The sequence below is a fragment of the Epinephelus fuscoguttatus genome, linkage group LG22 (genome assembly GCF_011397635.1).
Source record: "Epinephelus fuscoguttatus linkage group LG22, E.fuscoguttatus.final_Chr_v1".
In the NCBI taxonomy this organism is placed as follows: domain Eukaryota; kingdom Metazoa; phylum Chordata; class Actinopteri; order Perciformes; family Serranidae; genus Epinephelus; species Epinephelus fuscoguttatus.
In genome coordinates, this window is record NC_064773.1 from 35044312 (window position 1) to 35071783 (window position 27472).

At 41.6% G+C, this 27472-nt stretch overlaps 3 protein-coding genes across 4 annotated transcripts in view; 1 reads left to right on the top strand and 2 right to left on the bottom strand.

Moving 5' to 3' along the window:
• Positions 1–23734, top strand: part of cog5 (component of oligomeric golgi complex 5) — a 188102-nt gene extending 164368 nt beyond the window's left edge. For both annotated transcript variants that reach the window (XM_049567067.1, XM_049567068.1), the window contains 7 exons: positions 175–237; positions 1466–1569; positions 8687–8924; positions 15823–15899; positions 19979–20105; positions 20443–20522; positions 23417–23734. In XM_049567067.1, the coding sequence (XP_049423024.1) occupies positions 175–237; positions 1466–1569; positions 8687–8924; positions 15823–15899; positions 19979–20105; positions 20443–20522; positions 23417–23543 (816 nt within the window). In that variant the 3' untranslated portion in view covers positions 23544–23734. The remainder of the gene's footprint in view (positions 1–174; positions 238–1465; positions 1570–8686; positions 8925–15822; positions 15900–19978; positions 20106–20442; positions 20523–23416) is intronic.
• A 411-nt stretch (positions 23735–24145) lies between these two features.
• The window catches only part of ndufa5 (NADH:ubiquinone oxidoreductase subunit A5), a 14218-nt gene continuing 10891 nt past the window's right edge, over positions 24146–27472 (bottom strand). The window contains exons 4-5 of the mRNA XM_049567149.1: positions 26169–26234; positions 24146–24336 (exon numbers count right to left, since the gene is read on the bottom strand). Of these exons, the coding sequence (XP_049423106.1) occupies positions 24235–24336; positions 26169–26234 (168 nt within the window). The 3' untranslated portion in view covers positions 24146–24234. The remainder of the gene's footprint in view (positions 24337–26168; positions 26235–27472) is intronic.
• LOC125883015 (uncharacterized) overlaps positions 27086–27472 on the bottom strand; it is a 1483-nt gene continuing 1096 nt past the window's right edge. The window contains exon 1 of the mRNA XM_049567121.1: positions 27086–27472. This exon is cut by the window's right edge and continues 1096 nt beyond it. Within this exon, the coding sequence (XP_049423078.1) occupies positions 27150–27472 (323 nt within the window). The 3' untranslated portion in view covers positions 27086–27149.

The window sequence follows — 27472 nt, forward strand, 5'->3', positions numbered from 1 at the left end:
CATAAAACCTTTGTAAATAGTGTAAATTTAATGGTTGTGTGTCACCTTTTAACTAAAATATTAATTGTTTTTATACAGTTTGATGTAGAGCACTATGCTATATAAATGAAGTGTAGAATTATGTTTGCTTTATTTTCCTGTTAACATTTGATTTCCTATGATTTGTATTTGCAGATTATTTCAGGATTGGGGTCTTGTCCATCAGCTGCGGTAGAAGCTCTCTCATCTTCTCTGGAGGTATGAAAGCATACAGCTTTTAAATTATTGTTGTCATTTATTTTGGCATTCATTTAACACATTATTCTGTGGTATGCAAAATAGTTTTGTACCTCCATTTTTGTATTTATCAAGAATGCTACTTTGAAGAAAAGTTTTGAAGCACAGTTGCATTGGTAGAGCATCCATATTCTCCTAGGCTGAACTGTGTGAATGTGACAGGTAGTGAAAACATGCTTTGAGTGGTTGGAAGACGAGAAAGGTAAACCAAGTTCGGTATTGATTGGATCAAAATCCAATAAAGTCTATTCATATTACTGTTTCTCACATTATGCAAATTACCAAAGAATCCATTGCAGTGGCTTTAATTGTTCAAAAGTCTTTTTTGTAGAGCAGATTAAGATGTAGATGTGTGTCAAATTTCAGGTAGCCACAGTAACTGTATAACTCACATTTGGCTGTGGAGTACATTAGAGGAGTTTAATGCAAGTTCCATGTTCATAGTGAGGATTGTGTGTGTGCTAGTGTGCATGCATCTTTCAGAGACTTATGACATCAGCAGGATCAAATGTTTTTGATTTATACATTTTTTTCTGCACTTTTCTATTTATGTAAAGACATCTGTTCAGCAACCTACAAAAGTTATTTTTCTACGCCTGTCGCACATCCACCTACAAAGGTGCTTTTAGTTTAGTTTTAAATTACTGACACAAACTCACAGACACACAATTTAGAGGATCAGATGTTGATGATCCATAGTAGCTGCTGACAGTTTTGATTTGGCTTTGCTTTTATTCTATGTTTACATTTCCACGGTACATCCCAGCAAGCATTTTTTGGTTTAAAAAATGTCTAATAGCCGTCTACATGAAGACCTGACGTCTAGGCTAAATCACGGCTGAATTTGGGCTGAAAATTTGGTAGACGTCTAACCATAGCCAAAGTGTAGATGTCATCAATTATATGGCTATGTAGAGACCATGTCCAAAAAATGGAGATAAACATATGTAAATTACTGTTGACTCTCCATACGTGATTGAACATCATACCGCACGCCATCTGCAATGGCGAAAATTACATTTAGTCAATTTCAAAATTAAATCGGCTAGATTTGGGTTACATGTAGCTAGACTAAATCAGAGCTAAGTATAGCCAATACGTTTAAATCACGACTATTGCTTGCTGGGATTCTTTACCCAGTGTTCTATCAGAAGTTTCACCTGGTTTGTTTCCTTCTTCTCTGATTCAGGGAGTGCAGGTCCTGATGAGCAGTGCTGTGCAGCCTCTCCTGCAGTCAGTGAGTGACTCTATAGAGGCCATAATCATCACGCTACATCAGGAAGACTTTTCAGGGTAAGCAACATTTAGCCTATTTCCACTGCAGGGACTTTTCCAGGAGCTCACCTGGTTTTTGACTGGAGGACTAAATTTAGTTCCGCAGTTAGAGTTCCTGGCATCAAAAAAGTCCCTGCTCTGGCTGTAGCACTTTGCAGTGGTTGGGGAATTATGGGGGTACAGCTTGCTATGCTGTATGTGACGATGCTGACTGATCAAACACAAACCTCAGGCTGCTACAACTTGTATACAGACTAATGCACACAGTAAACAGCACTGGGTGGATTCACCTAATCATTGCAGTTCTGTAGGAGCACACAGGAATGCACAAGAGAAGCATTAAGGTTTTATAGTTCCAGGAACTGTCAAATAAGTTTTTTTTTCTGATAACAATTTTCACTGTAGCCTGACTGGTGCTGGAACCTCAAGCATATCCCAGCATTTCTGTACTGACATTTCTTGTTACTTAAAGGCCAACATATACACCAATACCAACATATCTTCCACAAGCTAATATTAACTAATACTATACAGCATGTGTTGTGTTCTCAATTCATTATTACCACTTGGTGTCATTCATGAAACATGAGCAGAATGAATTTGTGTGTAAACTGTTCGTAGAGGTTAATTTATGTGTGTTTTGGCATTCATCAATATGTTAGTAGCACAGATCTTCTCATAGATACTTACAAAATCTACACCTGCTTCTGACTCCTTGTAGTGCTTGTGTTAATAAGGAATGCACATAAATATTGTGTGTCATTATTAGGAATTACAATTTCAATTCATATTGTGTTCAGTCATGTTCACAATATGCAGATGCCTTTGAAACATGTAAGTTAAGCATGACAAAATATTAGAAATATAACACATTTAGCTGAATGAGTTGGTATTTAGCAAATTTAAGCTTTAGATTAAGTTTCTTAAAAATGTGAATGAGTTATTTAAATCAACTTATTATATGTGTTTCTACATTTCTGGCATCCCGTTCTCATTTGATTCAATCAGGAGAGAGAACTCCACAAAGTATCTTCTGTTTGAGTGGCGACACTGTGAGAACCACTATACTGACCAAACACTAAGCTATCATGGATGGCTGTTAGAATGTATAACCATATAACACAGATTTTTCTGTTGACTGTTCCAGTGGAGGCATGTCACTGTCTCTGTCAGGAATAATTCTTGACAGACAGGTCTCTCCGATGATGCAGGCAATGTGCTTATCTTTGACAAAAAACATCTAAGAACTTAAACGAAAATGGTTCAATATGAAACTTACACACACAGAAAATCCACAACAGCAACAGGAGGAGGTAATGGCATTACCTGTCTGTCACACCACAAATAATAAAATTATATATATATATATATATATATATATACATGTAGATAATGTAGTGAGGGGGCCAAGAGTAACATTTGATAAAGATTTGTCTTTTAATTCTCATTTAAAACAAACCTCACGGACGGCATTTTTTCATCTGTGTAATATTGCAAAAATTAGGCCTATCCTGACCCAAAAAGATGCAGAAAAATTGGTCCACGCTTTTGTTACCTCAAGGTTGGATTACTGTAACTCTCTCTTATCAGGTAGCTAGTAAGTCCTTCAAAACTCTCTAGCTAATTCAGAATGCAGCAGCACGTGTACTAACAGCAACTAAGAAATGAGATCATATTTCTCCTGTTTTAGCTTCTCTGCACTGGCTCCCTGTAAAATCCAGAATTGAATTTAAAATCCTACTGTTAACTTATAAAGCTCTAAATGGTCAAGCTCCGTCATATCTTAGAGAGCTCATAGTGCCATATTATCCCACCAGAACACTGCGCTCGGAGAATGCAGGGTTACTCGTGGTCCCTAAAGTCTCCAAAAGTAGATCAGGAGCCAGAGCCTTCAGCTACCAGGCTCCTCTCCTGTGGAATCATCTTCCTGGTACGGTCCGGGAGGCAGACACCGTCTCCACATTTAAGACTAGACTTAAGACTTTCCTCTTTGATAAAGCTTATAGTTAGGGCCGGCTCAGGCTTGCCTTGTACCAGCCCCTAGTTAGGCTGACTTAGGCCTAGTCTGCCGGAGGACCCCCTATAATACACCGGGCATCTTCTCTCCTTCTCTCTCTCTCGTGTCCTATTACTGCATCTTGCTAACTCGGCCATTCTGGATGTCACTAACTCGGCTTCTTCTCCGGAGCCTTTGTGCTCCACTGTCTCTCAGGTTAACTCGTATTGCAGCGGTGCCTGGATAGTGTGACGTGTGTGGTTGTGCTGCTGCCGTGGTCCTGCCAGATGCCTCCAGCTGCTGCTGTTATCAATAGTCATACTTCTACTGTTATTATACACATATGATTACTGTCACATATGTATACGATCAGATATTAATATATACCATAAAACTCGGAATATAAGTCGCACTGGCATATAAGTCACAGTCTATTTTTTAAGGTCTCAAACAGGGAAAACAAGGTTTTATATTACTATTTGTTAATAAAAACGTTATACAAGTTATTCCTACACTGTTTCTCTTTATTTTTAATTTGAAACACATTCAAAACACAATAACCTCTTAAGCAGCTTTGGTTACTTTTCAGATTGCAATTTTTCAAACAACCTCTTCAGGAAATAAAATTACAGTATAACAACATCTGAGCCATAAAAATGAGTTTAAATTAACGTTAAAATTCTTTTGTGTGGGTCAAATTAACTATGTCAGCATTTACCTTGGTCTATAGGTCGTACCGGTCTATAACCCGCACCTAACTTTTTAGATGAAAAAAAAGGGAAAAAAGTGCGACTTATACACCAAGTTTTACGGTACTTTCAACATATTGTACCCACATTATAATATTATTACTTTCATTAATGTAGTTGTAAGCTACTGTCATTACCGTCTGTCCTGCATCTCTCTCTGTCTCTGTCTCTCTCTCTCTCTCTCACTCTCTCTCTCTTTCTGTCTCATTGTGTCATACGGATTACTGTTAATTTATTATGCTGATCTGTTCTGTACGACATCTATTGCACGTCTGTCCGTCCTGGAAGAGGGATCCCTCCTCAGTTGCTCTTCCTGAGGTTTCTACTGTTTTTTTCCCACTCGTTAAAGGGTTTTTTGGGGGGAGTTTTTCCTTATCCGCTCTGAAGGTCCTAAGGACAGAGGGATGTTCGTATGCTGTAAAGCCCTGTGAGGCAAATTGTGATTTGTGATATTGGGCTTCATAAATAAAATTGATTGATTGAAGATGAAACAACCAAGAAACAACCAAGAACCAGGAACACATCAGGGAGATGGCCCCCAAAGATGAGCTGCAAATGAATACCTCAGGCAGCAGAAACCTGAGAATGCAAAAGAGGAGGATGAATCATCATCGAAGACAAGCCCCTGCACGGCATGTACCAACGACAGATTGAAGAAGTGGCCAACATCAAGAAATCCTACTAGTGGCTAGAAAAGGTTGGACTGAAAGACAGCACAGAAGCACTAATCATGGCAGCACAAGAACAGGCGCTTAGTACATAATCATTAGAAGCACTGGTCTACCACACCAGACAGGACCCCAGGTGCAGGCTGTGCAAAGATGCTCCTGAGACAGTTCAGCACATAATAACAGGCTGTAAGATGCAGACAGAAGAGTGTACATGGAACACCAAGTGGCTGGCATGATGTACAGGAACATCTGCACTGAGTAGGGGCTGGAAGTCCCAAGGTCAGAATGGAAGACACCTCCTAAGATGGTTGAGAGTGGTGTAGATCCTGTGGGACTTCCAGATCCAGACTGACAAACTAGTGATGGCTAACCTACCGGACATCGTGTTGATCGACAACAAAAGAAGACAGTGGTGACAGATATAGCAATTCCCAGTGACAGCAACATCAGGAAGAAGAACACGAGAAGCTTAAAAAACACTAAGGCTGAAAGAGGAGCTAGAAAAGATGTGAGGAGTAAAGGTGACAGTGGTGCCAGTGGTAATTGGAGCACTCAGGGCTGTGACCCCCAAACTGGGAGAGTGGCTCCAGCAGATTCCAGGTACACCATCTGAGGTCTCTGTCCAGAAGAGTGCAGTTCTAGGAACAGCTAAGATACTGCGCAGAACCCTCAAACTCCCAGGCCTCTGGTAGAGGTCCAGCATTTTTTTCTCAGCTCCACTTCATCTAAATTAGCTTTGGAAAAGTTTTTCTTTCTCTCTGTCTCTTTCTTTGTTTGCTACATGTTCGCAGGTCGACAGGATGCACCTATCCATAGTAATTATCACCTCCATATATGGGGGTCACTGGCTATTCATGAGCGGGGATGTATGCTAATGTATGCTAGTGGGACCAAACTATCAATTTACGATTCATTGCCATTCATGAACATACGCACATGCCTACGATGAAATTCGACTTTTCCGCAGTGTTAATGAATCCAGTGTAGGTTTTTAGTACCAAGGTTTTTTATGTGCAGATCTACTCACAGATTTGCTACATTTCATGAATGAGACTAATTGTTTCTTCCATAGGCTAGATAGGCAGACCAGACAATAAGTCAGTTCTACAACTCTTTCTTTTAAACAGAAATTGAATTGCAGCGATTGCGTGCATGCGTTTAAGTGCCTGCGACATTTTGAAGTGAACCTTTTTTTCTTAACTTCAGTTACATTTTCCTTTTGCCAAGGTAATGCGATTTACTTAAATTTCTCTGTGTGATTATTGTTGTAAGTTTCATTATAGTGTAGATTATTGTGAACATGCTCTCCAGAAACGTCTTTTTACTCGTTAGTTACTGTAAGAGCCAAAGCCTGCTTTTATTTCATTATCAAAATTTAGAAGATCATTTTTTTGAGTAACAAAACAAATATACTGATTCAGTTTGTGATTTAATAGCGAGGGCTGGTTCATGTCTCTTTCCTTGTAAAAGCTTACAGGTGCGATGTGTTTTAGTCAAACACCAGGGGCATCTTTTGTAAATAAGCGTACACTGTAAACCCCAATTCGCTCACTCAACTTAAAAAAAATTTGGAAACAGCTTGCAGAAACTTCTAGTTTTGTACAATACAGTACCATACACCAGACACAAAGTAAATGTGTCATGTGACCCTTGCCTGACAGGAATTTTAAGTCAGTTTAACATAACTTTTTTTGTTGTTTGAGCATTTAATTCTATGTCATAGAAACATGAAAAATTGAGTACACATTTTACAACAATTTTTTTTTAAATAATTCTTTGAACTATAAAAATATATTGTGGCAAGCTTAGGTTTCTACAATGCTAGAATAAGGCAAAGAGATGATTGTGAACCAGGGTTCAAATAAACACAAGAAATTTGTGCTCTAGATAAAGGATCAGCGCTCAGTGAATAACCTCCTAAACCCTATGATAAGCTATTATGGCAAGGCTTAACTATACAGACCAGTGAGCAGTGATAACTAACACGTCTTGGAGTCATCAGGTGGGAACCTCCTTTCACCAGTGTTTCGTCTAGTTGGTCCCACAACACCTCCAGGAGGCTAGACAGTGATCTCAGGTGTCCCAGAGACACTGCCCTAATGCTGGCTCTCACTGCTCCCCGCACCGACCCAACAACCTCCTTTACCTTACATTATACATGCTTTCTCAGCCCAAACAGCACTGCCACCTTCAACAAAGCCAGGCTCTGTTTATGCGAGCTCCAGGTAGTGACCGTGCCAATACTACCTTTCCTAGCACATTCACCATACCCTATTTCACACGCTGCATATCATAACTCCAATATAAGCTAAAGGTAAAGGAGATAGAGAAGATAAACTCACAGGCTTTCTCAACCCAAACAGCACTGCCACCCTCAACAAAACCAGGCTCCATTTATGCAAGCTCCAGGCAGTGACCGTGCCGATACTACCTTTCCTAGCACATTCACCATACCCTATTTCACACGCTACATATCATAACTCCAATATAAGCTAAAGGTAAAGGAGATAGAAAAGATTAACTCACAGAATCAGCAAACACACTCACCTTGCAGCATGGTCTCAAACAAAAGGTATTCAAATAGGCCACTCCCACACTTTCCTCTTCCTGGATTTTCTCCTGAGAGGACTGATTAGTGGATCTCTCCACCTGATCTCAGGGAGTTATGTACCCTGCCTAGTAGGATCCCCTGCTGGCCCCAGCTGACATTATTCCTCCTTGTCCAAATCCACTGACTAGATCTAGCTGCTTCATCTGACATTTTCTTCACAGTCTTCCTCAAACTCTGTCCCCGCATTCCCAGTTCCCTTAGGAGCGAGACAGCTGATCTTGCTATGAATCCTCCACACCCCACTTCCACTGGACAAATCCTAGTTTTCCACCCTCGCTGCTCAGCTTCTGTTCCTAAGTCTGCATACCTAAGCTTTTTTTCTTTCATAAACTTCTTCCACTGAGTCTTCCCAAGGAACTGTCAGCTCAATGAAATAAACTATCCGTTGACTCACTGACCACAACACTACGTCAGGCCTCTGCTTGGTACAAACTATTTCCTAGGGAACAACAAGCTTTCCCCCTAAATCTACTTGCATTTCCCAATCACAAGCACCTTCTAGGCGGCCACACTCTTGCCTCCTTACTAACTTATCACTTCTGTATTTCTCCCCCTCACGGACAAACTGAATTGCTACCTGTTCTATTATTTGCCTTTAACCACTTAGTCATTATGTTCACATAACTGCTGATTTTATAAAAAAAAAATCTTTATGTGTAAATATTATGTGAAAGCACCAATATTCAACACTAAAATATCATAACAACATCAATATTAAGGTTTATGTCCAAAAATATTGTGATATTTTTAATTTACTCCATATCACCCAGCGCTACAACATGCCACAATGTGGTAAGTGCACAATGGTAGTGTTGCTTATTGGCCTAAACTAATAAGGTAAGATAAATTTTAGTTTAAACTCATAAATTGTTGACTTAACTTAAAAAAATGATAGCTTTGAGTTTTCATGTCAAGTAGACATAAGGTTTTGGTGTCATTTTGACATTCTCGGGCATTTGTGTAGACTTTACATTAAAAGTTTGTGTCATGGATGGATTGGGATTTACAGTGTGTAATGGGGATATCACTTTTTTTCTGTGTGTGTGTGTGTGTGTGTGTGTGTGTGTGTGTGTGTGTGTGTGTGTGTGCACGCGTGTGTTTGTTGCAGACCTCTGTCCAGCCCTGACAAGCCAGATGTTCCATGCTCTCTCTACATGAAGGAGCTGCAGGGCTTCATCTCCAGAGTGATGGCTGACTACATTAGACACTTCCAGTGTGTGGACTTCATCTATGAGAGCACAGAGTCCATAGCTCAGAGGGCCATCGAGCTGTTCATCCGTCACACCAGCCTACTGCGTCCACTGGGAGAGGGCGGCAAGATGAGGCTGGCTGCTGACTTTGCACAGGTGAGAGAGATCTTCCTGTGGATGATTCAAACTGTTGACCGGCATAGAAATCAAATGAATAGAGAGAACAATGAACTATTTGCAGTGGTCATTTGACTAGTACAAAAGAAAATGGTGATTGTTGTTGGTTGCTATGGTGACAACACATGTCAGTGGGGCCTTAAGGTGTAGCTCACTCACTAGCTTGAATGCAACTTTGGCCTTTTTTTCTTGGCCTTACTAAACAGGAAAATACAAATGTACACGAATCCAAGTTTATCTTTTTCACCAAACTAACACTAGTGGTATAAGAGGAGTGTAACTCATTTGGGACAATAGCTCAGTGCGCAGCCAGTGGGTGTGTGTGGCAGAACAAGCAGGAGAGAGCACGATCGTAGTGGAGCAGAGTTCAAGTTTAGTGCTGAAAATATCAACAGTGAATATATGTTAGAGTGTACAGTTTGTGCTAATAAACTTGACAGAAACAAAGTAAAACTCACCAAAACTGTCTTAGTTACTCTTGTCAGTCTCTTACAGTGACATTCAAAAGTTTGTCACACCTGGTCAAAATTTTGTTTACTGTGTATAGTTAAGCAAGTAAAAGATGAGTTGATTTCCAAAAGGCATGATGTTAAAGATGACACATTTCTTCAATATCTTCATAACAATGTTTAGGTTGGGGGCTGTGAAGGTCATGGCAAAACCTTTCAGCTTGCACCTCTTGAGGTAGTCCGTTGTGAATTTTCAAGGTGCATTTAGGATCATTGTTCTGTTGTAGAAGCCATCGTCTATTCATCTTCAGCTTCTTCACAGATGGTGTGACATTTGCTTCCAGAATTTGCTAGAATGTAACTGAATCCATTCTTCACTCTACCTGTGAAATGTTCCCTGTGCCCTCGGCTGCAACACAAGCCCAAAGCATGATTGCTCCACCCCCGTGTTTAACAGTTGGACAGTTGTTCTTTTCATGAAATTCTGCACCCTTTTTTCTCCAAACATTGCTCATTGTGTCCAAAAAGTTCTATTTTAATTTCTTTCATCCACAGGAGCTGTTTCCAAAAAAGCATCAGGCAAATGTCAAATGTCTTGGGTTGCCCAAACTTTTCCATGGTGGTCCAAAAAGTTGAAAATCATGTTTCATCCTTTTGCGAAAATCATGTTTCATCCTTTTGCGAGATCACTTCATCTTCTTCTCACTAAACCATTCACAGTAAACAAAATGTTGTCCAGGGGTGCCCAAACTTTTGCTTGCCATTGTAGTTAGTTAGTCCACTGTTCCAACAATCACCAACTCTGGTCTGGTCAAAATATACCTTTAAACCCCTTCCATACTTCCCACCCCCCTACTTCTGGCCCCCTTGCTTAGACCATTATTTTTTTTTATTTATTTAACCTTTATTTAGCCAGGTTAGTCCCATTGAGATTAAGAATCTCTTTTTCAAGGGAGACCTGGCCGAGACGGTCAGCAGCAAAAACACAAAGTTGCAGACAGAGACATACAGGGAGAACAAGTACAATTCACAAGCACTAAAATTTGCATAAAGAAAAACTACCAATAAATCAAGACGAGTGTTTCTGGGAGTAATTTGTACAAACAGTCAAGCTAAAAACATCGACATCCCATAGAAACTGCTTCCAAGTCCTTCATTTTAGATTTAAAAACATTTAACGACACGAGCTCCCTCAGTTTTAAATCATTCTGCAACAAATTCCAGGCTGAGGGTGCAGAATACCCAAAAGCCCTTTTCCCAATTTCAGTCTGAGCATTTGGGACAGAGAGCATAAAGAGGTCCTGAGAACGCAGTGAATACTGCCCGGTGTTTTTTTGCGTGATGAAGACACACAGGTAATATGGAAGCAGACCAAGAATTGCCTTATATATAAAGGTGTACCAATGTAGGAGCCTACGGGTCGCCAGGGGGGGCCATCCTACCCGAGAGTACAACTCACAGTGATGAGTCAGTGCTTTACAATTTGTAATGAACCTTAGGGACGCATGGTAGGCTGAGTCAACCATATGGAGACATTGAGCAGAGGCATGCATGTACAAGAGATCACCATAGTCTAATACAGGTAAAAAAAAGTTGTAGCAACTAGACGCTTTTTTACATTAAAAGAAAAACACAACTTATTCCGAAAATAAAAACCCAGTTTTAGCCTCAGTTTTTTCACCAGGTTCAGCACATGAGGTTTAAAATTAAGGGAGTCATCGATCAAGATACCCAGGTACTTGTGCGAGTTAACAACTTCTATCTCCTTCCTCAACAGTGACCACCACAGGTACATTTTGTAACCTAGCCTTTGAGGTGGTAAACAACATAAGCTTATCTTATCTGCATTTAAAACGAGTTTCAGCTCATGCAGTTTATCCTGAACAACCACAAAAGCATTTTGCAAGTGCTCAACTGCCAGTGCAAGAGATGCTGCACAGCAGTATAAAACAGTGTCATCAGCATAAAAATGGAAAGTAGCATTTGACACATTTTGACCCAGATTATTCACATAAATAGTGAACAAAAGTGGACCTAATACAGAGCCTTGTGGCACACCTTTGTGGATCGACACAAAATCTGAGCATAGACCATCATACCTAATGCACTGAGACCGATTACTAAGATAGTTTGAAAACCAAGAAACTGCTTCTTTTGAGAGACCTGAGTTCAGAAGTCTAAGTTTTAAAACATTGTGGTCGACTGTGTCGAAAGCTTTGGACAAATAAAGAAAAAGTGCTGCACAATGTTGTTTCTTATCAAGACCTACAGAAATGTCGTTTACCACCTTCAGTGCAGCCGTGATAGTGCTATGCTTTTTTTCTAAAACCTGATTGATATGTTGATAAAATATCATTGGTGTATAAAAACTCCTTTAGCTGAGCACTCACAAGAGATTCAAGAATTTTAACCAGTACTGACAAATTAGATATTGGCCTATAGTTATTTAAAATACTTGGGTCTCCCCCTTTCAATAAGGGGAGGACAAAGGCAGATTTCCATATTCTTGGAATTTCCTTAGTCAGCAAAGTTAGGTTAAAAAGATATGTAAGAGGCTCGGCCACAAAATCGGCTGCCAATTTCAAGAAATAAGGATCAATCAAATCAGGTCCTGAAGGTTTCTCGGTCTAGTTCTTTTAGAGCCCTACAAACTTCCTGTGCAGAGAAAGGCACAAAGTTAAAAGACTGACCAACACAGACAGACACATCAGTACTGGGTTTCACAGACGCACTGCAAGCAGAGTCAAACAGGGAGCCAGTAGCCACAAAATGCTCATTAAAACAGTTCAAAATTTCCATTTTGTCATGAATAGCAACAAAATCCTTCATAACAAGGTTGGGCACTGTTAGGGAATGATTGCTGACAGAAAAGGACTTTATGGCTTTCCAAAATTTCCTTGGATCATTTAAATTTTTTGTGGTGACAGACAAATAATATTCTGATTTCGCTTTCTTAATAAGAGAGGAACATTTGTTTCTCAGTTGTCTGAAAATAGTCCAGTCAGTAGCAGAAACTGTTGCCCTTGTCTTTGCCCAAGCCACATTACGTGCATGAATAAATTCAGTTAGTTCAGGGGGAAACCAGGGGTTATCACGCCCCTTAACTCTGTATCTTTTAAAAGGTGCATGTCTATTTAAAATTTGTGTAAAACCATCATAAAAAAATGTCCATGCTGCTTCAACATCAGGGATCTGCTCTATTCTACTCCAATTAAAATTGAACAAATCATGAAAAAACCCCTGTTCATTTAAGTGTTTAAGATCCCTCTTCAAAATAACATGTGGCTTGGATTTAGGGATTTTAGTGTTTCTAGTAGCAGCAACAACACAATGGTCACTTAAATCATTGCAAAAAACACCAACAGCTGAAAATTTATGAGGAACATTAGTCAGGATCAAATCAATTAGAGTGGATCTCTCGGGCTGTTTAGGATTTGGCCGAGTTGGTGAATTAATCAACTGGGTAAGATTGACAGAGTCACAAAATGATTTAAATTCATCTGATACTGGCTTGAGCCAATCCCAGTTAAGATCACCAACTAATATCAATCAATTCAATCAATCAATTTTATTTATAAAGCCCAATATCACAAATCACAATTTGCCTCACAGGGCTTTACAGCATACGACATCCTTCTGTCCTTAAGACCCTCACAGCGGATAAGGAAAAACTCCCCAAAAAAAACCCCTTTAACGGGGAAAAAAAAACGGTAGAAACCTCAGGAAGAGCAACTGAGGAGGGATCCCTCTTCCAGGACGGACAGACGTGCAATAGATGTCGTACAGAACAGATCAACATGATAAATTAACAGTAATCCATATGACAGAGAGAGAGAGAGAGAGAGAGATGCAGGTAATGACAGTATCTTACAACAACATTAATGAAAGTAATAATATTATAGTTATAGTTCTGGTTACTGCGGTACAATATGTTGAAAGTATGTATTAATACCTGGCAGTATACATGTGTGACAATAATCATATGTGTATAATAACAGAAGAAGTATGACTAATGACTAATGATGGCAGCAGCAGCAGCAGGAGGCATCTGGCGGGACCACGGCAGCAGCACAACCACACACGTCACGCTGTCCAGGCACCGCTGTGATATGAGTTAATCTGAGAGACAGTGGAGCACAAAGGCTCCGGAGAAGAAGCCGAGTTAGTGACATCCAGAATGGCCGGGTTAGCAAGATGCAGTAATAGGATACGAGAGGGAGAGAGAAGGAGAGAAGGGGCCCGGTGTATTATAGAGGGGTCCTCCGGCAGACTAGGCCAAGTCAGCCTAACTAAGGGCTGGTACAGGGCAAGCCTGAGCCAGCCCTAACTATAAGCTTTATCAAAGAGGAAAGTCTTAAGTCTAGTCTTAAATGTGGAGACGGTGTCTGCCTCCCGGACCGTAACAGGAAGATGATTCCACAGGAGAGGAGCCTGATAGCTAAAGGCTCTGGCTCCTGATCTACTTTTGGAGACTTTAGGGACCACGAGTAACCCTGCGTTCTCAGAGCGCAGTGTTCTGGTGGGATAATATGGCACTATGAGCTCTCTAAGATATGACGGAGCTTGACCATTTAGAGCTTTATAAGTTAACAGTAGGATTTTAAATTCAATTCTGGATTTTACAGGGAGCCAGTGCAGAGAAGCTAAAACAGGAGAGATATGATCGCGTTTCTTAAATACAATATCTCAATACAATTTCATTATAATTTAGTTTGGATAAAAGGTGCATCAAAGACTGCAACGCATCACTCAGTGCAGATGGGGGTCTATAACACCCAACAACAGTTAAACAGAGACCCTTAGACAATTCTAAACTCACTGCCAGAAATTCCAGCTGTTTGCTGAGTGATTCAGTCAGAATTACCCTAACACAAAATTTTGATTTTACAAAAATGGCCACACCGCCACCTTTCTTTGGTCTGTCAGCACGATAAACATTGTATCCATCTATGTTAATGTCTCTGTCAGTGACTGATTTTGTCAGCCATGTTTCTGATATTACAACAATGTCCGCATCTGTTGATTCAACCCATATTCTGACCATATCCACTTTAGACAACAAGCTGCGCGCATTGAGATGAATGATTTTTAGCCCTGACAGAGATTTAAAATCAGATAGTGTCTGAACACACTGCAGCTCAGGGCCCGGGTTAGGTTGCACATTACCAGATATAAGCAACAGCAAAACAATCAACCACCTCTGTTTGACACAGTTACATGTGGAAACCTTCGTCATCTCATATTTCTGGTCCGACTGAGATTTCTCATTCAATGTAAAACAGTCATTTAAAGTCAGAAGGCGGAGCAAGTCTTTGGGCAAAGTTTGTGAAATGTTTATGTCCTGTGCCAAACACTTCGGGGTTTGCACGGATTTAAACACAGTCAAAGCGCAAGTGCCTCCATACGCAATGTCCTTCAGGCAAAACACATTGTTAGATGTACTCACCCAGGAGAGATCACTTGTTCGCAAGTCCCAGACAGATAACGCAAAAAGTAGAGTCACGAGAAACGCCATTCTCATTGTCCAGCAAGAGATAGTGTGTGCGTGTGTGGGTACCTGTGTGAGTGTGTGTGTGTGTGAGACAGAGACAGCGCAAGCGAGCGCACTGCAGGCCGTCAGCCAAAGCCGCGCAGTCAAGGAGGAGGAGGGGGTGTGGTGGGGAGGCCGGGTGGCGAGGCAGGTGAGAGCCTGGGAGGCCTGGAGGATTTTTGCAACCCCGGAGCGCTGGAGAGCAGGCCGCCGGTAGAGAGGGGTGGGAACCGGAGTAGGAGATGGAGTGGCAAAGCCCAGGAGGAGAGGCCAGGCAGGTAGAGCCGGTGAGGCGCAAGAGTGCCCAGTGGCCAATGCGTAGACCACAAACAGATTCAGAGGATCGGATCAGTTTAAAATCCAATTCGATGAGCCAGAAAGGGGAGACTTTTAGAGAAGAGTGTGCATATATGCACTATGAAGGTTCTTTGCTTAATTTAAATGAATGTTAAAAGAATAAGAGCATTATTAGTAAAAACAGAGGACACATAACACCGACGTGAACAGACATGCCGCCATCTTGGATGTCAATCTTAGAACTCTGCCTTCATTTTGATATCAACGTGTAAAGTTCAACCTGTAAAGTTTTGTGACTGTATGTTGCACGGTTGGGATGTTATCATGTTGACTAAAATCTGTCAACAGACAGACAAACAAACATCTGCCAAAATACTCAAAATGACTTCTGTGGTAGTTCCCACGACAATAGGTTTCACCGGGACCACATTTCACCATTATCACACACACACACACACACACACACACAGACTCATGAGGTGAAAACAATACCAGCTGTTGCAACATTGCGGCTGTTAACAATGCTAAGGTCATTCAGCAGACTGAAATTTCTCTCTTTGTCTGTCAATGTTTGATCGGTGTTTGTGTGTGTTTATGTCAGATGGAGATGGCAGTGGCTCCTCTGTGCAGGAGGGTGTCTGATTTGGGGAAACCTTACAGGATGCTGCGCTCCTTCAGGTGTGTATGCTTATGTATCGTGAAAATCAGTTCTCATCACAGTCATTCATCTTTTATTTTCTTGTTAAAAAAAAAAGGATTTGTATTGAACCGTTCCCTTTGAGGCTTTTGGTTTGGCAAGCATTACAAACTGAACAATACGTTGAAGTGTTTTACACTTCAAAAATAAAATCTACAGCTTAAACTGTGTTTAATATAATGTTCTCAGTGCCACTGCGCTCAACAAGGCAGCCCACAGGATGGAAAGCAACTATCAAACTCAAATGACGTTGCCCATTAATTGCTCCTTTTCATTCTGGTGTAGCTTTTGTACTGAAAATTTTCAGACAATGTAGTGGAGTGATTACTTCTTCATCTAAAGCCCAGACAGGATTTGGGGGCCACAGAGTCAGAATTTGTGTGTTCCTTCCCAGTCTAATAGCAGATAATGAGGGCAGAGTGAATCACCTACTCTTTACAGCAGGAATGTCTCTGACTGAGGCTTGGTGATTGATGAGCGGGTTGCTCCTCAGTTATCTAGTCTTACAAAATCACAGGGCTCTCTGTGGTTGCAATGTTCCGATTGGCCAAATAGTTTTTTAAACATTGGTATCTGTCGCAAGAGGGCTTGCTGTGTCTCTCAGCACAGTCTCAAGAGCATGGAGGAGATACCAGGAGACTGGCCATTTCACAGGGAGCGCTGGACAGGGCTGTAGAAGGGAATCAACCCAGCAGCAGGACAGGTATCTGGCCCCTTCTGCAAGGAGGAACAGGAGAAGCACTGCCAGAGCCCTATAAAATGGGCTGGGTCGCACAGACCTCCATGCCAATGGTACCCTGACTGTTGTTAGGTACCGGGATGAAACCTTTAGAATGACAGTCAGACCTTATGCTGGTGCAGTGGGCCCTGGGTTCCTCCTGGTACAGGACAGTGCCCGGCCTCATGTTTTGATTGATTGACTGATTATTTTATTGGTCCCGAAAGAAATTTGTCATGGACAAGAGGCCACTGCATTAGACACATCACAATACACCAAAAATACAACACAGCAAAAAACAGTGCAAGCATACGTATGTACGTATGTATGGTCAGTTCATACCCCCACCCTACGACCTGAGTTGAGGAGACTCACGGATATTGGTATGAATGAGTTCTTATATCTATAAAGGTATCTTTTTTTGTTTTTGATGGGGATCCTTTAACGCCTCCCTGACGGGAGCAGATCATACTCTGCATACAGGATGTGGGAGGGGTCAGCAGTAATCCTCTTAGCTTGTCTAATTACCCTATCCTCAAAAATCTTTTGGATGGGAGGGTATTCTCTCACCCCCAACACTTTCATTGCTGTGCAAACCAGCCTGTGTAGTTCTGCTTTCAGCGAGACATTTAAGTTTCCAAACCAAGCTGTAATTCCATAATGCAATACGCTCTCTATCACAGTTGTATAGAATAGCATCATGATTTTCTGTCCTACTCCAAACACCCTGAGCCTTCTCAAGAAATGGAGTTGTTGCTGGATCCTGCTACAACACCTGAGTCAACTGACTCCTAGTAGACAGGGGCCCAGGCTGGTGCAACCTCCTCTGCAAATGTTTTCAAGAGGAAAGCTGAGACTAGGTCTGGCCCTGTAGCCTTTTTAGTGTCTATTAACTTAAACGTTCTTGTAACCTCCTCGAGGCTGATTACTATTTTTGGTACCCTTTCATCTATTTCTATGGTACTCACTAACACCCACACGTTCATGGGAAAATCATGTGAATCATATCTTAAGTAAACAGCATTCACATCATTTGCCATTTTTCTTTCATCATTAGCATACAACGGGTTCCTTTTCTGAGTCATTCATTCATTCATTCATCTTCTAACCGCTTCATCCTCTTGAGGGTCGCGGGGGGGCTGGAGCCTATCCCAGCTGACATCGGGCGAGAGGCAGGGTACACCCTGGACAGGTCGCCAGACTATCGCAGGGCTGACACATAGAGACAGACAACCATTCACACTCACATTCACACCTATGGACAATTTAGAGTTACCAATTAACCTAGTCCCCAATCTGCATGTCTTTGGACTGTGGGAGGAAGCCGGAGTGCCCGGAGAGAACCCACGCTGACACGGGGAGAACATGCAAACTCCGCACAGAAGGGCTCCCATGCCCGGGATCGAACCGGCAACCCTCTTGCTGTGAGGCGAGAGTGCAAACCACCACACCACCGTGCCGTCCCTTTCTGAGTCATATTTGAAATAAATTTTATAGTGGCCCACATTTTCCTTGTGTTATTAGCCTTATAGTCATTCTCTATGGATTATCCTTGTATCTCCTTTTAGCCGCATTGAGTGTCTGCTTCAGCTCCTTCTGCACTGATTGTAATTCCGCCTCTTGCGCTTGATACAGTCCTTAACTTCCTTAGTAATATAGGACTTGATGTTGGGGTACTGTTTTATTGTCTTTTCGAGAACTCCTTCCACACAGAAGTTCACATAAGCTGTAATGACCTCATTGGTTTTAATCACGTCAGACTCATGCAGAACGTCCCAGTCTGTGCACAAGTAGCTCCCCCTCAGGGTTTCAATGTTGTCATTAGACCACATTTTAACAATTTGGTTTTTTTTAAAGATTATTTTTTCAGGCTTTTGCCTTTAATGAACAGGACAGAGTGAAATGGGGTGAGAGAGAGAGAGAGAGCGGGGGGGTGACATGCAGCAAATGGTTGCAAGCAGGAGTCAAACCTGCGACCGCTGCAGCAAGGCATCGCCTCTGTGCATGGGGCGCCGGCACTATCCACTACACTATCAACGCCCCAGATTTTAACAGTTTTGACAAAGGGTTTGCTCCTCTTAAGGACCGAGCATTAGGTGGGAATGAGCTGAACAGTATCATGATTGGATTCGACAAAGGTGATCTAGCTCTAGCCTGAATGCATTCTGAATATTTCCATAGCATTTATCGAGTATTTTATCCTTCCTTGTATCACTCTTGATATACTGCTCATACCCAGAGACATTTCAAGTTTACAATGATTCATGTCCCCTAAAATAAATGTGGGTGCATCTGGTGTGCGTTGCAACTGTCTGTGCACACAATCCGCAACTCCCTGCAGTTCCACTCAGGGGCACGTAAACAGCACAGAACATCATGCCTGTTCCTCCTTCTCCGGAGCCTCTGTTTTAGTCCATCTTCCCCGTCAGCGTCTTCGTTGCTGCCTCTCGCCATCGGTGCTTATGGGGTCTTTTTCCTTCCTCAAGCAAGTCAGCCAGAAGCTGTATTCCCCCCCCCGCCGGAGTAACATAGAGACAGGAGCGTTTCCCTTTAGTAAACGTGCACTTCCTTGTCACCGTGGGTTGTTGTTTAGCAGTGGCTGGCTGCAAGTAGCAGCAAAAGTAGCCAAATGCAGAGGAATCTCCAAAACCTCGCCATCCCGTAGTATTGACACAACATTAACACATTCAAAACACACATCAGGACCGAGTAATCGCTCGATCCCAATTAAAACACAGTAAATGCAGCAGCACTGTTGCCCGGGTTGCAGCAGAGTTGCGCCACCTGTGGCCAGAGTGTGTAGGCAGTTCCTGTGTGACGAAGGCATTGATGCCATTCACTGGCCCTCTCATTTCCTTGATCTAAATCCAATTTAGCACCTATGAGACATTATGTATCGGTACATCCGATGCCACCAAGTACCGCCACAGACTCTCCAGGAGCTTACTGATGCCCTGATCCAGGTTTGGGAAGAGATCCCCCAGGACACCATCCACTTACTCATCAGGAGCATGCCCAGACATTGTCAGGGGTGCATATAGGCACGCAGGGGCCATACACACTACTGAGTCACATTATGAGTTGCTGTGATAAAATTTACAGTTGTTGGATCAGTCTGTGATTTTAAAATTTTTACTTTGATTTTCGGTGTGATTTTGAATCCAGCCCTCAATGGGGTGATGATTTTGGTTTCCGCTGACTGTCATTTTGTTCTCAACATATTATACAATGTTCATCAGTAAAGATTTTCTACTTTTATAATTTGTTCATCAAGATCTGGTGTGTGATTTAAGTGTTCCCTTCATTTTTTGAGCAGTGTATATGGAGTGTTTTGTGTTTCAGGCCACTGCTGTTTCAGACCAGTGAGCTGATAGCCAGCAGTCCAGCTGTGGGCGACCTGATCCCCTACAGCACCCTGCTGCACTTCTTTTTCACCAGAGCCCCTCCTGAGCTCAAGTCACCTCACCAGGCGCGTACACACACACACACACACACACACACACACACACACACACACACACACACACACACGTTTGTCTTTTTATTCTTGTGACAACCTTGATTAACATTATGCATTCCGTAGCCCCCTAATCCTAACCTTAACCATCACAGCTAAAGGCCTAACTGCAACCGTAACTTAAACCCAATCCTAACCTGAACCTGCAGACCCAGTCTTAACCTTTCAGCAGTCCTTTGAAGCAGTTACAACTATCCAAAGTGATCTCACAGTGCAGATATGTTGGCACCATGATGTCGCTTTGCAGTGTATATCCCTATACCACTAAAACAAGCATTCTCCCCCACAGAGAGCAGAGTGGTCTATTGCCCGTTACTCCCAATGGCTGGATGATCATCTGTCTGAGAGGGACAGGCTCACTCTCATCAGGTAACCATTTGTTTCATCAGAATGGGAGGCTTTTTTTTTTCTTCTTTTTTTTTTTTTTTTTTTTACATTTTCTTAAACAACATTATAGCAGAAAACACTGACAGTCAAGTCAAGTCAATTTTATATCTATCGGACAGAGATGATCCAAAGTTCTCTGACAGCACACAGAGAAAAGCAAAAACAAAAGAGAAAAAAACACATTTTAATGATAACATCATTAAAGTAAAGTAGCTAAAATTAGTGCATTCACCCAGGTGTTGTGTTTCCATTGGTGCTGATCAGAGCCTGAGCTGATAAATACTTGTGACTAAGGCAGAGTCATTTGGTGTGACTGTGATTTAACTTTTCCCATTACCTTAAAAAAACACAGATGTAAGCAGGTGTTAGGCCCTGATCACACAGACAGCCTTTTGGAGGTTGCAAAACACAGGATGCGCCAACTTTTTAAAACTGCTGTGCCCTTTTTGTGTAATCAATCTAATGCTTTTTTAAAAATGTATTATTTCACAGTATCAATTTCAATCAATCAGTCAATCAATTCTATTTATAAAGCCCAATATCACAAATCACAATTTGCCTCACAGGGCTTTACATCATACAACACCTCTCTGTCCTTTGGACCCTCACAGCAGATAAGGAAAAACTCCCCCCAAAAAAAACCTTTAATGGGGAAATATATGGTAGAAACCTCAGGAAGAGCAACTGAGGAGGGATCCCTCTTGCAAAAGATGTCGTACAGAACAGATCCACGTAATAAATTTGCAGTATTCCATATGACAAAATGATACATTAAGACAGAGCCAGAGAGAGGTGCAGGGCAGACAGTAATGATAGTAGCTATAATAACATTAATTTAAGCAATAATATTATGATAATAATAATAACAGTAATTGTGGTACAATATGTTGTAAGTATATATTAAAATATGATAGTGTATGTATGTGACAATACTCAAGTGTGTATAATAACAGTAGAAGTATGACTAATAATAACAGCAGCAGTAGGAGGCATCAGGCAGGACCACGGCAGCAGCACAACCACGACACATGATCCAGGCGATACAAGTTAACCTGCAAGACAGTGGAGCAAAAAGGCTTTGGAGAAGAAGCCGAGTTAGTGACATGCAGTAAAGCCAGATTAGCGAGATGCACTAACAGGACTTGAATGTTAGCAAGTCAAGAAGAGCCTACTTTTCAGAAACTGAGGAGAGAGAGAGAGAAGGAGAGATTGAGCTCAGTGTATCATAGGAGGTCCCCTGGCAGACTAGGCCTAAGTCAGCCTAACTAGGGGGCTGGTCCAAAATAATCCTGAGCCAGTGCTAACTATAAGCTTTATCAAAAAGGAAAGTCTTAAGTCTAATCTTAAATGTGGAGACAGTGTCTACCTACCGGACCGAAACAGGAAGATGATTCCACAGGAGAGGAGCCTGATAGCTGAAGGCTCTGGCTCCTGTTCTACTTTTGGAGACTTTAGGAACCACAAGGAACCTTCCATTCTCAGAGCGCAGGCTTCTGGTGGGATAATAGGGCACTAAGAGCTCTCTAGGATATGACGGAGCCTGACCATTTAGACCTTTGTAAGTTAGGAGAAGGATTTTAAATCCAATTCGGGATTTTACAGGGAGTCAGTGCGGAGAAGCTAAAGCAGGAGAAATATGATTTTTTTTTCTTAGTTCCTGTCAGTATATGTGCTGCGGTGTTCTGGATCAGCTGGAGAGTTTTTAAAGACTTATTAGAGCTACCTGATAATAGGGAATTACAGTAATCCAGCCCAGAGGTAACAAAGCACGGACCAATTTTTCTGCATCTTTTTGGGACAGGATAGGCCGTATTTTTGCAATATTACGCAGATGAAAGAGCAGAAGTTAGTAGCTAGTTCCTAAGATGGGCAGGTAGAGGGTACTTGCTCCAGCTCTGGTTGAGCATGAGAGGCTGTCAGCAAATAGTTTGTTGGGCACAGGGAAACAGAGATCTGCGTGGGTACTTGAGACCCTGAAAAAGAGGGTGGATCATGGGGAGTACCAACAGTTGGTCCAGGAGCTTCACCTCCATGATGGCCATTTCAAGTACTGCACTTATATGCTTCCACGCCTGCTGTTTTCTATTGAAATGGTGGTAACTGCAGTTTTAAAGCTGTATAGCTCTGGGTATCCAGCAACCACTACCACCAGTTTCTCCTCCATTGTTTACCAACTGTAAACTTGTTGTTGTGACCACCATAGAAGGCCTGCCTCTCAAATCATCCGATCGGACAGTGGGGAAAGAAGCAGAGATGTCATAGGGTGCTTTTCTGCTCTGAGTTCAAGTTTTTTCAACTCGAGGAGTTCAGAGCACTTACGCAAAAACACCAGGTGCCTAGAGTGCAGAAACATGAGGCATGTAGCAACACAGAAACAGTGAGCAAAAAGCTTAACTCATTTAAAAACTATTAAAATAAACAGTCATGGAAAGGGACTGAGTGTATGTATGAACATACTATTCATACTGTGCATTGAAACAATACTTTGATCTTATCAAACATAATGCATTGTCACTGAGTAAACTAGCTGACATCATCTAAAGTGACTAAAAACAGCTTTACCGCAACCAGTTCAAGCATCTCTTTTTAATTGTATGTGAGCATGCTAGTTCTGGGCCGGGAAAGTCTTTCAATTGGATGTTGAAATGTTTAAATGGTTGTTGACTTTTTGGTTAACCTGAGCACTTGTGCACATGCAGCACACAATGAATCATTAACATCAACAGACATGTTCCTTTGTCCACTCTGAAACTTGTGTAAAGATACACTCACTCCCATCTCAAAGCCAGCTACTCTGAACATGTAATCTGCTAAATGAAATGTGTTGCTCATCATCAAGTTTAACTGTGCTGTGTTTTCCTCTGTTCTCCTTTAAGGGGTGCTCTGGAGGCCTATGTGCAGTCCGTGAGGGCCCGGCAGGGGAAGGAGTTTGCGCCCATCTATCCCATCATGCTCCAGCTGTTACAGAAAGCCACCAGTGGCTCACAGGAGGCCAGAGTCTGAGTGGGATGACACAGTTGTAGATGTCATGGTATCAGGGCATTATACTAAGCTTTTGTAGTATGTTAGAGGGTAGGTGAAGGCAGAGAATGTTGCTTGTTGCAATCTGGTTTAGCGCTAAATAAAGCCTCTTTTCTTATTTGGAACTATAGCAGCTGCATCCAAGCTAAGATGTGCTTTTTTTTTTTTTTTTTAAAACATACATACAGATTTATGTATGTTTACATACATACAGATTTTGAAATTTTTACTTCTAACACTGACAATAAAAGATTTGGATTTGCAAAGCTGAATATCGTAACACCCATCCATTGTAATACAACCAACTAACAGACTGTACTTCCAAGATTATTTGAAACTATAGAGCTCTAAGAATGTCTGTAAAGGTTCATCTCAGTGGCCCAGGTGATGTGATCTCTGCAGAAAGCTGAATCCAAACCACCATTCATATGAAGGAATTCTGGGGGATTATTTCTACTATTTTTCAACTGTAGAACAGGAAAATGTTTGAATTCCTAATCTAGTGATTTGGATTCTGCTTTGTCTGCACGCAGCTGTAGAAATGGGAATGTCAAGTTCATCAATGACTTAAGAATAAAATGGGAAAATGTTTGCAGGACTTTTATTTGTACAGAACTAAATTAGAAGCAGAGGGATGGATCCCAGTATGACATAAACAGTATACATTTCAAATTCAGATAGGCCACTTCCACTGGTTGGGAGGAGGCTCTTCTGTCAGGGGCTCCCACGGTTTCCAATCAGACATCTTCCTGGATAGAGCCAGCTCACACTCCGCCTGCACACAGGACACACACCATATCCAATAACACTTTGATAAACTCAGATTAAATCATCCCAGGAAAAACAGCTAATTCAGATACAATGCTTGACATCTGGGGAAATACAGGAATTAGCTTTCTTGCAGAGTGAGTTGAGAAGACTGATGCTACTAATGTCTGTTCTTCCAGTATGCAGTGGGGCCTGGAGGCCATTAGCTTCTCAAAAGTATGTTAGCAGAGAGACTGAAAACTGGATATGTCTCAAGATCAGAAGACACCTACTAGCACATCTAAAGCACACCAATTTAAAAAAAAACACGTGAAACAACAATTTGTTAAAAGGTAGCGAAAAGGAGCGCACACACTAATTGATACACAGATCAGCACACACACCATGATCAGTCTGTTAACTTTAACAAATCTCTCAGACTTTCTGTAAGTGTTTGTAGCAGACTCCAATAGATATCCATCAACAGTAGATGGATACAGGTCTGTACTACAAAGCCAGTTCAGCACACCCAGTAGATCATTTTATTATCCCCCTTCGGTAACCCATTTTATCAGTCCTCTGGATACCAGCGACATCAGAACCATGAATGAAGTACTTCATATGGTATGAGATAAAACAGTTGTTCTGCTTATGGGACAGCAAAAAATCATATTCATCAGAGTAAAATTTAAATGATAGCCTGTAAAAAGATGTAGAAACATGAGAAAGAATTTCCACATATTAAAAGAAGGCCATGGCCTAATATAGATGTAGGTATTTTTTAAATCTGACTTTAGTATTGGGAGTATTTTTTGCTATTTAGTTGGATAAAGAAGAAACTATATTACATAAAGCACGTCAAAGTCACGTCCAACTGTTTCTGCAACCAAAGTTAAGAGTGGAAAAGTAGTTAAAGGATAACTTTGGCTTTTCAACCTGGACCCTATTTCCCTGTGTAAATTGGTCAAAGACACTGATGTGAAAAACAGTTTTTGAGAGTGGCTCGGATTGTTCTTAAAAGTGTCTCTTTACCTTTCACCTAATGCGGTCTGTTTGGTATTGCCTCATTAAGCAGAGGTCTCTTTCTGAAATATCATGAGAAAACAACAATGGAAATGTGTGTGAGGTTTGGAGAGACACAGCCAGTATTGTTTACACTAAATGTAGTTTAGTGTTATCTAAAAAGATGTTCAGTGTCATGGATAATTATTTACCTGATTTCAATCATGTGGATGAGGCTTTTGAATTTGACCGCCACCCGTATCTATTTGAGCCGGAGTATACGGATGAAGAGCGGACGAGGAGTGAGAGTGGAATAAAAGGGAGCAAGGCAGAGCTCCAGACTGCGGCCAAATAGTGGAAAAATATATTTGTGCTTTAGTATTATACAACCTGGAGCAGGTTAGCTGTTCAGCAGAAGTTACCACAGCCACTTATCCCACTAAAAAGTAAAGCAAACGTAGGGATAACCCTGAGGTTACCACACTAACCCCAAATCCTGCTTCGAGGCTTCCAGGCCTCTGGAAAATGTATGTATGTGTGAGTGTCTCTGTGTTTGTGTCTGTAATTTATGATGACAAGAAAGAGAAATGGTGGAGACACATGGGCTCCAAGGACCATAAACTTCTCTGTAGAGTTGGAGTGAGTGAGGTCAGCCAGCTGTAAATCAAACTTGTCCTGGATAATCTGAATGGCAACAGCACGTTCTGAGCACAAACAATCCTTTAACAACACCTACTTTATGAATATCTTCTCAGTGTCAACGTCTACTGACCCACACTGGGTACAACTTGTGTCTTGATGCCAAAGTGGTATCTACATAGCCCAACGGCTGGAAAGAAGAGATTGTCAGTGACTTACCTGGAAAATAACTTCCTCAATCTGTCCACAGTTTATCTTCATCTCCAGCTTCTCCACATCAGGCTCCTGTAAAGAGAGAGAAACATACTGTGATCAACACATACATTTCCTCCAGCATCAAGAGTCATCCAGCTCTTTAACCAGGGTATATTACCATGGTAACCTTGACCGCCACCCATATATATATATATATATATATATATATATATATGTCAATTTCAATCAATCAATCAATTTTATTTATAAAGCCCAATATCACAAATCACAATTTGCCTCACAGGGCTTTACAGCATACGACATCCCTCTGTCCTTAAGACCCTCACAGCGGATAAGGAAAAACTCCCCAAAAAAACCCCTTTAACGGGGGAAAAAAAAAACGGTAAATGTCGTACAGAACAGATCAACATGATAAATTAACAGTAATCCATATGACACAGGGAGGGAGGGAGGGAGGGAGAGGGAGAGGGAGAGGGAGAGAGAGAGAGAGAGAGAGAGAGAGATATGCAGGTAATGACAGTATCTTACAACAACATTAAGTACAGTACAACATTGGAAGTAATAATATTATAGTTATAGTTCTGGTTACTGCGGTACAATATGTTGAAAGTATGTATTAATACCTGGCAGTATACATGTGTGACAATAATCATATGTGTATAATAACAGAAGAAGTATGACTAATGACTAATGATGGCAGCAGCAGCAGGAGGCATCTGGCAGGACCATGACAGCAGCACAACCACACACGTCACGCTGTCCAGGCACCGCTGTGATATGAGTTAATCTGAGAGACAGTGGAGCACAAAGGCTCCGGAGAAGAAGCCGAGTTAGTGACATCCAGAATGGCCGGGTTAGCTAGATGCAGTAATAGGATACGAGAGAGAGGAGAGAAGGGGCCCGGTGTATTATAGGGGGTCCTCCGGCAGACTAGGCCTAAGTCAGCCTAACTAAGGGCTGGTACAGGACAAGCCTGAGCCAGCCCTAACTATAAGCTTTATCAAAGAGGAAAGTCTTAAGTCTAGTCTTAAATGTGGAGACGGTGTCTGCCTCCCGGACCGTAACAGGAAGATGATTCCACAGGAGAGGAGCCTGATAGCTAAAGGCTCTGGCTCCTGATCTACTTTTGGAGACTTTAGGGACCACGAGTAACCCTGCGTTCTCAGAACGCAGTGTTCTGGTGGGATAATATGGCACTATGAGCTCTCTAAGATATGATGGAGCTTGACCATTTAGAGCTTTATAAGTTAACAGTAGGATTTTAAATTCAATTCTGGATTTTACAGGGAGCCAGTGCAGAGAAGCTA